General features: G+C 30.9%; 1 protein-coding gene across 1 annotated transcript in view; it reads left to right on the top strand.

Moving 5' to 3' along the window:
- Positions 1 to 9,340, top strand: part of LOC145266689 (high affinity cationic amino acid transporter 1-like) — a 381,400-nt gene extending 372,060 nt beyond the window's left edge. The window contains exon 7 of the mRNA XM_080122617.1: positions 9,041 to 9,340. Within this exon, the coding sequence (XP_079978743.1) occupies positions 9,041 to 9,168 (128 nt within the window). The 3' untranslated portion in view covers positions 9,169 to 9,340. The remainder of the gene's footprint in view (positions 1 to 9,040) is intronic.
- The last annotated feature ends 3,762 nt before the right edge of the window (positions 9,341 to 13,102 follow it).

Raw genomic sequence — 13,102 nt, 5'->3', positions numbered from 1 at the left:
CAACTGGACCCCCATATTGTCTCTTTACAGCTCTAAAACATTCTCGCATCCAAGACTGTGCGCGTTTCCTTCCGAAAATATCCTTTTTGAATTTCAAGGTACACGAGGCTATGTAACTATTGGCACCCTGTGTACCGGCTGAAACTATGTTACATCGCCTACTCTTTAGAAAATGCCCATCTCTCATGGAAATATGAACATTAAAGTTCGTTTCATTCATAAATAAAATGGGTTTTCCAGTTGATTGGTAATTCAATAATTTTGAACAAAATAAACTAAGTTTATTGTTATTCTCAATTGAATCTGCCCTCTCGGGTACAAATTTTACAGCTTTAAGCGTATAAGTCATCATATATAGATGCTTTGCTACTGTGGATTTGGACAATTTCAACCCAAACTGGATTTCAATCCTTTCACAGCTTACATTTAATGTGATCCTAAGATTTTCATCCACTAGTGCTTGTATACAATACAACTGCACATATTTGACCTTACCATTTCTAGACCCTTCTCGTGTATCAGGTTGATTTCTCTTAATAATCCAGCGATAGAAGGTAGTTTTCGAAATAGAAAGATTTTCCACTAGAGCTTTCCCATTTCCGTCCATCTCGTATACCTCCAAGATACCTGCTTTCGCACTTCGCCTGTTATCGTGGTTTTCAGTTGAGCTAACCATTAGGCTAAAAAGTTATAAATCAATATCGTTGTTGTAGCACAAAAAAATTTTTTTAATTTTAAATTTCTTATTTTGAACTGAACTATTCCCATTTTGAAATTAACTATTCCCATTTTGAAATTAACTATTCCCCATTTTGAAATTAACTATTAACATTTTAAAATGAACTTTTTCCATTTTGAACTGAACTGTTTCTATTTTGCACTGGAAAAGTTATAGATTATATTGGACTCAGTATATAGTAATGATTTAAAAAATAAAAAGAAAATCATTCCTGCGCCACTACCGATAATCGAAACCGAAATATTTAGCTAAGGATTTATTTTTTCCTCTGCCGTTAATGATTCAGCTATGAAGACATATTTGCTCCAAGGCTTAAAATTAAAACATGAACCAATAGCTACTACGTTATCCGTTCATATCCATAATGCCTTCACCTGGCAAATTCAATTTTTTTAATTCTCACAATTTTGTGTCGATTTTCCCAGGCTAAAATCTTAATATAAAATCCAATATATATATATATAAAGTTGCATGTATGTAGACCAATAACTGACCGAAGAGTTTGGGAGGCAAGTTTTTTAAAACTAAAATATATACGCATACATAAGCATATATAGAAAGAGTTTTAAATTTACTATAAGCCTTTTTTCACAAATATCACGCAAGTATTAATCATGTAGAATATCTGCATGAAAATAATTACACGTAATATTAAACTAAGGATGATCATCCTATACGAACACCGAGAAAAACTAATATGGAATTAATAAAAATGAATGTTTAAAAGAAAATGCAAATAAGCTCGATCTTTTGCTAGTGAAGGCGATTTCACTCCCTATGTATATAGCAACGTGTTATTTTCTTTTTAAATAAATAGAAAAAGGTTATTTAATATGAATATCAATACAATCACAATAGAAAACAGATTTATAGGAGAATCGATGTGTTCAGTGATACAGTATAAATTAATTTCATTGAGAAAACCATTCACACAAGACTTTAAATATAAAAAACAGCCGTCTCCTAGCTTTTACTGCAATGTCCTGTGTGTGATATATGATTCTATTAATGACAGTTAGGATAACTGCATTAGCACGGGCTATTAGAAATTAAAATTGATGATTAGAAAAATGTTTAGAATAAATGGAGTGATGAACTGGCATTAGATTGATTAACGATTACCATATTTTAGCGACACGCAAGAGTAAACATCCAAACATTAATTTTCTGACTGGCTTTCTTCTCAGGAATTCTTAAACACGTGTACAAAAATCCAATACTCCAGTTTTAAACGAAGCAAGATTCAGCGACGTATTTGTTAAAAGATTGCAATGACAAAAGCACCCATACTAACAGCCTGTTTTGCAAATGTCTCGGCCTTAAGTTTGCAGGCAATATCTATCAAAACAAATGTATTGAGCACATTTCCAGAGCTAGTCCAAAGAAGCGTAGCTCGATCTACTGTGTTCGACAGTTATTAACACCAGAGAACATCCTATATATATATAAGTCCACAATTTCAGAATGCATCTACCAACATTCTCTCACTGTTAGACAGAGTAAAAACGAGTTTCTAATCCAATGGGCCCTGCAATGTCCACTAAGACTCGAACTCTGTCCTATTACCCTAATTTGTAATCCTTGTTCTCGCGTTACAAGAAATATTACGTAATGTTCTGGATTTAACTGTTCGCACTTGTGCTCCCTCGGCGTAAATACCAGCGACACACCTATCAAGCACCAAAATACCACTCAATCGCCATTGAAGTTCGTAGACTTCGAAAAGTTGTTTCTCTAATAGGTTCTCCACACTAAACGCAAACTTGCAAATTCCCCGTTTCCTGCTTTCCTGATTGTACTAACTTTTAAAACGTTATCTGCAATGTGAATAGACATTTCGCTTCTCAACTCCCCATAATACTCTGTTAGAAACGATTCTAAAAATAGCCTCTTACGTTCTAAAGAGAAACATGACTTCTTTCGTGTGGAAAAGAGTAAATTAATATTTGAAGGGACATGAACTAGCTTAATAGAGCATTTTTCTATTATGTGAAATCGAATACAATAAGTCATATCTTTTCACCCATCAAGGCGTTTTATGATGTACAGCGCTTGGAATGGGGGGGGGTAATCATATCATCAAATTTAGTAAATATAGAATACAATCATGAGAACAGACGCTACTTTTTTTCACTCGGAAATGTTTTAACAGTAACTTGATCACTCTGGCAAGTTGTTTAAATGGAGTAAAGACTATCAAACTCCAAGCCATTGTGTCTCACATCAATTTATATATTAAGGTCGTTTACACCACGAAAACGAAACGTTAAAACTTTCTTACAATAATTATAATTGACAGACAAAACATGAACAATTAAATGTTGCATGTATTATGATATGTTTTTTACTTGTACAGATTTATTAATACATAATATCTTCCAAACATAATTTGCAATTCCATACTACAAAAACGACTGTTGTCTTAGTCTTGGTTTTCCTCTTTAATGCGATGGAAAACAAAGTATAATAAAGTCATTGTTTTTCAGGTGATACATGAATGGTTTAATTTTTATTTGTTCGTTTGATATCTAGGATGAAGACGACTATTTAACTTTCTTACATATATGACAATAGAAGTAACACCAATGAATAGCTTTACGTATTTTATTGGCGAAATTAATATAGTAATTTTATGGTAATAAATCGTTATTTTCTTTTAATTTATAAAACGTCTTATTAAAATTTCGTTGGTAACAATATAAATCCAGAATTGTAATAGCAACTACCTTTGCCTTTGTTGTGTGTAATTTATCTGTTATAAACAATGCCATGGTTGTATTTGCTGAGACCAAACTAATCTGTAAAACAGCCTAACATTTAAATAATTCATACATTGAAGGAATATCTATATTTTTAAAACGTACATTTTCTACAGTCTTGTCTGCGAAAACATAAAAATTGAATCAGAACATTTTTATTATTTAATGAAACAAAAAAAACACGATGTTTTACATTTATCTTAAATGAATTAAATTAAGGAATTGCGTCTTGTAAAAAAAATCCTGTTCTGTTAAGATGAAAATCATTAGAATTCTTTGGAATTATGATTTGATCTCTAAACTCAACACGGTGTTTTAGATAGCATTGGATTAATCAAAATACAAAGAAAAAACTTTTAATTCTTCTTTAATTTAAATATTATTACGAGCGATCATTGCGTGAAAGAAAATGATCTCATGTTTTCCCCCTCATAACTATACTCTTACTGTGATTCGGTGCGGTTTGGTTCGATGGCATAGAAACACATGGTCCACCGGACAATAGCCTAGCAACATGAAGCTGAAGAAAATATTTCAAGCCAAACTCGTACATCTTCCTATTGATTTGCCCGTTGCACCGCGTGTCGTTCACTGATTTTCGGAACATCGCTATAAAAAAAGATGTTTATGCGCAAGAAAACCAGTCGAGTAGAGGCATTGATTATTTTTATATCCAACGTCAAGCTGTTGTGACGGCGTTTTCTCTTTCACACTGACTTTATGTTCGGACGTAATGTCAAAAATCTATGCTCAAGATAATCGATTCGAAAATTCTTATAACATAATTTAATATTGGTTATTACGAATGTAATGGATACGCCCATTATTAAATATAGTGTTGCAGCTATAGAAATCTATTCAGTGACATTGCTTTTATATCCGACGCATTGTGCTGCTAAAAGCTCTCAATAATTGGTTATGTTCAAGCAGAAACTTATGAATGTAGAAGCTTATTAAATAATTACAATAACCGAATATTAAAAATGGCACGATTTACTGCGGTATTTATTTAAACATTTAATTAGTTTGTGTAATCATGAAATATAAATCATTATTACCACTTTAATTCTGTTTTCGTTTTTTTTGTATTCAATTATACTGTTCATTTTGATTTCATTATTAATCACGACTTTTGTCCATTGATTCTATCAAATATAACAAAAATATTTAGATCACACCAGTTTTCAAGGTCCTTTGCATAGTATGTTATTTTTGTGCAATATTAAATCGTTGTATTTTTTTAATTAAACCATATGATAGCAAATATGCTTAAACAGCTGTAACGCAATAATACATTTGCGTTTTAAAGAATAAGATTTCGTAGTATTTTTCTCTAAAAATCTATTTAAAATCAGTTATCCGCGCAGAGATTATAGCAATAACGTGACACTACAACCAACACATAGATATTAAATATGGAGTTGAACCGTTTGTTAATACAATAGATATCTTAAAAATATGTCGAGATATTTTATTTTACATGAATATGGAATATCGGTATTTCTAGATTATCTTTTTTTAAAATATAGCCATTATTTTGTTGTGATAGTCATACATAACGAACATTACTTAAAATATATTTTATTTACTTACGGCCATGCAGCACAATTTTTATAACAACTTTTTACTATTGAAGATTATAAAAACAAGTATCCATTGAAATTAGTTTGGATGAGTAAAATATTGAATTATTACATGTTTGATAAACATATTTTTCTGGATAGCAGCAGATATAGTTTTTTTTTTCTGGAGGACAGCAAAACTGATAACTTGCAATAGATATTACTTTATTCAAATTCTTTTGAAAATAACGTCAATTGAAATTAATAAGTAGTAATTAATACTTAGAAAGAAACATTTCGCTAAACGGTTTAATAAAAATTGTAAAATTAAATTTTAAGACACAATTTTTAAGTTACTTCTTCAATCCCGAACTTCTTGGCAGACACTGTTTTTTTTCTTTTAAAACTATTTTTCTTTTTTATATAAAGTTTGTCTTTCAAGAACTGTTGCTAGTCGGAATCACTACGAGTTCCTTTCTTAGATAATTACAACAATGTTCAATTATTATTCTAATGATATTCGAAAACGAGGCAACATACAAAGTGCGCCCACTGTCATATTCATGTATAAGATTGCCAGATAAGCATTTTCAGTGCTAAAATTCGTGCTAAAATTTAAAATTTTAGCATTTTCAGTGCTAAAATTCAGTGCTAAAATCCTTTCGAAACCAGTTGGGATTTTGAAAATTGTATTTGATCCTTCTCAAAACAAAACCGACGCACTTATAAAAAGAAATAAGCAGAATGTCATATACTCAGCATAGTTGAATGATGCACGTAAGACATTTCAGCCGTCAGAAACTTACATTTTGTTATTTCTGTAATTTGCAAAGTTTTCGTCGAGTGAGATATTTTATATAAGTATCTTAAAAAGATGATCTTTGTTTTATGTTATGACACATAATTCTAAATATAAACAATTCCTTTAACTTCAATCGCTTTCAATCAACTATAATATCATAAGATAATTCACACACACACACACACACACACACACATATATATATATATATATATATATATATATATATATATATATATATATATATATATATAACCTTAACCTGAAAATTATTGTTACAGGAAAAAAACAACCTAATAGATAGATTGATCTGTACACGATTCATTTGTCTTGGATTTTTTTCTAATGCTCTTGTTATATTATGAAGCTTTTTTTAGAATTCAAATACACAACATTTGGTGTAAGCAACAGTCCGTTTTTATTCCTCCTTGTTTGTCTGTTATGGTGGGGTGAGAGAAGAGTGGGAGAGAGGCAGAGAGGAGTATATCATTGCATCTGCTTGGTTGACAATCAAATCTCAGTCTGCCAATCTTTTTGTGGCAGTTTTTCTGTTAACTTTTAAAAACATCAACATAACCAGATTCCTTTAATTTCTACATTCCTTCTCAAACAATAACAAATTTTGTTTACATTCGTGAGAAATATTGAAACAATTTTGATTAAGTTGTCATGTTCCCCACATTCTATGCGCAAACCCCTGCCACATTTTTATCAATAGAAATACATATACGTATATACACATATACACACACATATATATATACTAACATGTCAACCCGGCGTAGAGCGCGCCCTTTGTTGTGTAACACTCGCACTTCCCAATTCTTTAATTGCATTTCGCTCTAATTTTTTTCATTTCTTGCCAAACATGTATATAAAACCAGTGTTATCTATTTTGCTCAAAAGATTTTCCCCTTTTCTGATAAGAAGAATTCCGTTTTGAAAGGGGATGGCCTAACAAGGTTATCCCACTCATTTCCCCTTCCTTTATTCTGATCTTCTAAATCATTCTTGACATCATAATGCAAAAAAATATTTATGCAGCTAACATCCTTATCTCATCATTTTATATATATATATATATATATATATATATATATATATATATATATATATATAAATATATATATATCCAAATTTACATGGTCTCGACGCTGGAAATATTTAGGAAACACAGTGTCGCGTTTATCACAATACAAAGCTTGCTCTTGATTTCGTGATCAACCTTAATTAGCTATGACTCTTGGATACCTTTAACCTGTTACACACACACACAAACACACACACATATATACATATATATATATACATATATGTATATATATATGTATATATATTATATATGTATAGTATGCATGTATATATATATTATATATATATATTATGCATGTATATATATTATATATGTATATATATTATATATGTTATATATATATTATTTATGTATATTATGCATGTATGTATATATATATATGTATATTGTAATTTATAAAATATATTGCGATTAAGCTACACTGAATATTCGTCGTTTCATCCACTTGAGGATTCCTCAGGCTTATGCGCGAATTCTGTGGTTGTTTATCGTTTTTATATGGTCCTCTTCTGTTGAGAATTTAGTTAGCCAATCAGCTTTCTAGTATCCACCGCGCCCCTTCCTATCAGCCAATGGGCATGCATTTTATCGAACAAAGGATCTATTTTAAAACTAGGTTAGTGGTTTAAGGCAGACATCTTTTTTTGTTAGTTTTGTTAGGAATATACATATGTGTACATACATATATGCACATATATACATATATATACATACATATATATGTGATCGTTTATGTATATTCCTGTTTATTAAATGTATTTATTTGTTTGTTTATTTTCTATTGTTTTTGTTAGTTTTAAAACTATTTTGTATCGCTATCCTAGAGTAAATTTTATTTTGTGAACACAGTTATTTGCTGTTTCTCTTCTACAGTTTAATAGATTTGGGGGTTCTTTAAAGTACGGGATAGCAAATTTTTCATGAAGGCATAATTTACATGGGTCGTCTAAATGCCTACACGTGGTAGCTGGTCTTATTATTTTCCATTTGACTACAGGCGAATGCCCACTTTCTTTGAGTTCCCAGTATTTATTCGCTAGTGTTGTTTTTATAAGGTGTTTTTATTGTTGAAAGTACTTTTGCGGTCATAGTATCGGGTTTTGAAATCTAAGGAAGCCATGCCTTCGTAATATTTCTTGTTATTCGTGTTTTCTTTCGCAAATATTGTTGCCTGATAAACTACGCTTTTTGTTAGATATTTATTTTGAACTGGGCAAAGTGTGCAGTGTCTACAGTTGCATTTATCTTGTTCGTTATTAGTATTTTTCTTTATAGTATGGTTGTTCTTGTCCGGGGTGTGTTTGTTATTATTATTATTATTATTATTATTATTATTATTATTATTATTATTATTATTATTATTATTATTATTATTATTATTATTATTGCTAGTGTTAGTTTTATTTTTGTCATGGTGTATACTTTTTTACTGTTTAATTTGTTGTTTACATTGTTTTTATTTAGTATTTTGTTATTATGTGCTTTAATTATCATTTCTAAATTTTCGCAACAACTGTAGGATAACTTTAAGGTATTTTATTGAAGATTTTGTGTAAGGGGTTGGTTGCGGGAAAATGTTTTTCAATAAGATCTAGGAATTTCTTGCCAAGTTTTGTTTTTACCATTTAATTGCATGGGGCCGTATACTAAATTATAGTTCTTTTTCTTTTATTTTTAATTTTATTATAGTAATTGGTGTTTTGTTGCTTATATTTGATATCGACATTTTTGTATCCACTATTTTTAGGGGTTGGTTCGTATATATTGGTTGACCTGTTAAATACATTTTCATCGCTTGAGTTATTACTGAGTCTACTTACGATCGAATTAGGAACGTGTTTTATAATTGATGGTGGGTGATTGGACTTAGGGTTTACGTAAATTGGAGTAGCGTTATCTTTTAAGTATGGGTCATATGTGTTTTTATCTAATTTAACGTGACGTCCAGGAAGTTTGTTATTTTTATGTTAGCTGATACGTCTGCTTATTTTCTTTATTATTTGTAAATATGGTAAGAACGTATCCTATTTGAAAAGAAATGATCTTCGAAATAACTGATTTTTTATTATTTTTATTTATTGGCAGGGTTGGTGATCTATTTTGGTTATGGTATTCACAAAAGTAAGGAGAAAGAACTCGATGACCAAGAAGTTGTTCTGTACGAGATTCCAGGCAATGAAAGTGTGACAGAAAATCTTACTACAAGTTATTAAGGAATAATCAGCATTGCCCTCAGCTCGCCAACACAACTAATGCAGGAAGGCCTCAGTCGCTCTAAACCTGGTGTATTACGAAACAATATAAGCTTCAAATAAACACTATTTTTTAAAAAGAAAACTGAAGCTAAATTTGAAAATAAACAGAAACAAAACATGAGAAACCATTTATTCGCCTCCATTATATTGATTCAATGCTCAAAAACTTTTTTTACTCTTCAAAGAGAAAATCATCAAAAGACTATCCCTGTTTGCTTTCGTGTCATGGCTTCATAGAATTATTTCATGTTCAACCAATATGTGAAAGAATGCAGGCTCAGGTCACTTTATCATAACAAAATGTCGATGGACTATGTCCTGCCAGTGTTAAGATGTGCCTAATTTTTATAATTTGTTTTGTACATTGCATCTCGAATATTTTTATCCCGCGTTATGCATTACATTCATAGAGACAAGTTTAAATACAGGACTAAATAATAACTACTTTCGCGTAACCCTCGTCAAAAAAACAAGCACAGAATTTAATGCAAATGAAAAGTTTGATTTTAACTTCAACTATCCCGGTGTAGGCCATTAGAAAAGTTATTTTCACATCATGTGTTGTATTGTTATTTAAAGCGACTTTCCAGTATTGTTAGCAAAAAAAAAAAATTAAACGAAAATGGTTTGCAAATCGAATTTAATCGATTTAGTTACTATTTTAAATGGGAATTGATAAAACAATTATATCGTCAATCTATATGATGGTTTTGGTTCAGCAGAACAGACAAACCTAAAATACTTTAAATTTCTGTACGCGTTTTAATTATTTTAAAGTTAAATCCAGTTTATTAGACAGCATTTTGGATGTGCTAAAAGCCACGAGTAAATAAACGTGAGATTAATTTAACATCGACATCATAGGTTTCGTGAAAAATACTACAAATTCTTGCCGAATTAAATCGACTCACCTTTGCTTGTGAAATCAATAAACCAGATGTAAGATTAAACCAATGCAATGTTTTAACAACAACGTATTCTCTAAGTAATTAAGTACATGGCTTTTGCTATTTCTCATATAGTCCGGAAACATGTACGAACAGACATAGAAGAACACAGTCGCACAGACACACAGAGATATACTCCCCTATACATTATATATATATATATATATATATATATATATATATATATATATATATATATATATATATATCTAAAGAGTGGGATGAATAAAATTTGAATGAAGGGAGCCGTATAGGAATTAATTTCAAATATATAGAAAATGTTTTTCAATATGCGTCTGCTCCCAGCTCGAAATCTATGGTACCGTGTTGATAGGATTTGATGAGTTGCTATATTTCTTATCAATATATAATATGGTGATATTAAATAAACAACCGCTTCGTATAAACAAAGCTTAGAATTATATATATTTATATATACATATATAAATGTACACATTGTGGTATGTAGCGGAGATATATTAACAGCGTAGCTTTTGTAATCGTTATGAGATTTGACGTGTTTCAACTCTAAATTCTTAATTTTTGGGTATCTTGAATTGCCAAAATCAATACTGATGGCATTCCTAGAATTAGGAGCGTTACATAATTTGGGCAACTGCTAAACATCATTATTTATTTGTACCTGCAATACCAGTACACTATCAATAAGCCGTTCACAAATATTCGCATCATTGATAAGGTGGTCCTAGGCCTGCTACTTGTGTATTTATCTAAATTGCTTCTAGACATTTTATGGTCGTCGTAATTTATGTGTATTATCTCAGAATGCATGACAAAACGACCAAGTATCCAACGTGCAATTCGAAATCCATACAATAGAACAGTAGCAAACGTGAACCCAATCTGCATCCCCAAATATATACGAGAATGGTGTAAACGAAATGACATTTGAGGTGAGCCATATAAATCTGACTCTTTGTGATATCCGTGCTGTGCTCTTAACCCATTCCCGTGACCCTTCCTTGGACCATCTCCCTTAACCTCTTCCTTGCCCTAAAACATTATGTATTGATTCTGCTGAAACTATACATTATGTATTGATTCTGTTAAAACCAATATAGTTAAGGATTTACTTTTTGCCTGATGAAAAGAAATTAAACTGAAATAAAAATTATTTTGGAAAACTTTTTATTTGTTATTTTTTTTATTATTTTCGTGTTTTTATCGGATTCCATGAAATATATATTGCAAAAATAATTTCGTTTAACTTCAAAAGATTATAACTCCTTTAATAATAGAATTCATTAATAGAAATAATAACCCTTAGAATCGACTAAACGAAACACAAATTTATTTATCCCATTAGCATAGAAACCCGGATTTCTGGAAGCCATGAAGCATTTTTCGTGAAGGAAGTTGTCGAGATACTTTAAAATGTGGTAATCGGAGGGCGAGACGTCCAGTGAATATTGCGGATGAGGCAGAGTTTCACTTCGTTCAGCTTCTGCAGGGTCAGTTGAACAACGTGCGGCCGAGCGTTTTCATAGAAGAGAATTGGTCGCTTTACATTGACCAATCCCGGGCACATACGTTGGACCTCCTTTTTTTCGTCAATTTTTCGGCAGTAGTTCTCCACCATATACGTCTCGCCTAGATCCAAGCTGTGATGGATGAGACCGGTGGAAGACAAGCAATATATATATATATATAAACTCTAGTTTTTAATAATCATTAGGTATTTTTAAGAATCTTTTATTTTGACTTGAATTATCTGAAGAAATCGGCAGGATAATACTATTGTCCTATCGAGAGAAACATTCTGTAATGATCCAAGCAAAAAAAAAATCGAGGTTGAAATAATAATTATATATATGCATGTATATATACAAAATCTGTTTCAACCTACAAGAACATGACAGACATATTAAGTTTTTCAATAAGTCATAAAACGGTTAATAGAAATCTAGCTACACCGTAGTTTCTAACGACAAAATGTCAACGTTTGCAGCAGGCCCGATTTAAGTAGAAATAATTAGCATTGTCTGGGCAAGGTAATGATCTATAAATTACTGCTCTAGTACTTACCTATCAGCTAAGCTTACTATGTGTGTATCATGTTTTATTAAATTATTTTAATAATGTTTTGTCGGTAATATTTCAATCAGATAGACACGCATATAGACAAACACAACGGCTCCGTGTGATACTGATCCATTTCGACTGTCCATTAGGTATATCACAAGTATACTCTTCCTCTTAGAGTTTATAAGCATCTACTTTGTTTTCAAATTCTATCACAACTATATAATTAATATAAGACCTGGGTGTCGGTCCTTAGTACTTTACATTACATAATTTATAAACTGGTAATGAAAAAAAATGTAAAATTATAAGAGGTAAGAGCGTATATATAATAGCCATGAAGTCAAACTACTTAAAGATTTACTTGCCTACACACGAGGGCAGAGTTAGACACACAGTCGATTTTTGATGTGTGGAAAATCCAAGTCCACAAAGAGAGGAAAACTGGATAGGAACAAAAATAAAAACTGCGTCAGTTATGAAGGATTTCTCCTCCAGTGAATAAGGACAGAAAAAGCGAAGTGCAGCAGCTGACGTTCTGAATACCAAGAAACCAATGTTTCAACATTTTTTCTCGTAGAGTCCACTTCTTTCAGATTAAAAATTTAAAAAAGAAAAAAAATGAATTTAACTTCAACTTCAACATAACTGTAAGTAGATTTTTCTCTTTTAGCATAATTTTAAAGAAATGTAAAATGCGTTTTCAGAAACAAATGAAAGGTTAAATACGCTATATTGCCAATAACACAACTATGTAATTGAATTAATATTTCAATCTTCAATTTAAACTATTTTATGCCATATTCAAACTGTGCATTGCTTTTGAGAACATGTTTGCAACTTTAGTCCCGTTCTTCTTGACACCCACTCTTCTTTATCACATACAAATGCGAATTATATAT

Source organism: Euprymna scolopes, chromosome 4, assembly GCF_053919585.1.
Source record: "Euprymna scolopes isolate OS-2025 chromosome 4, ASM5391958v1, whole genome shotgun sequence".
Taxonomy (NCBI): domain Eukaryota; kingdom Metazoa; phylum Mollusca; class Cephalopoda; order Sepiida; family Sepiolidae; genus Euprymna; species Euprymna scolopes.
The sequence above is the reverse complement of the archived record's forward strand: the minus strand, read 5'-3'. Positions and strand labels throughout refer to the sequence as shown.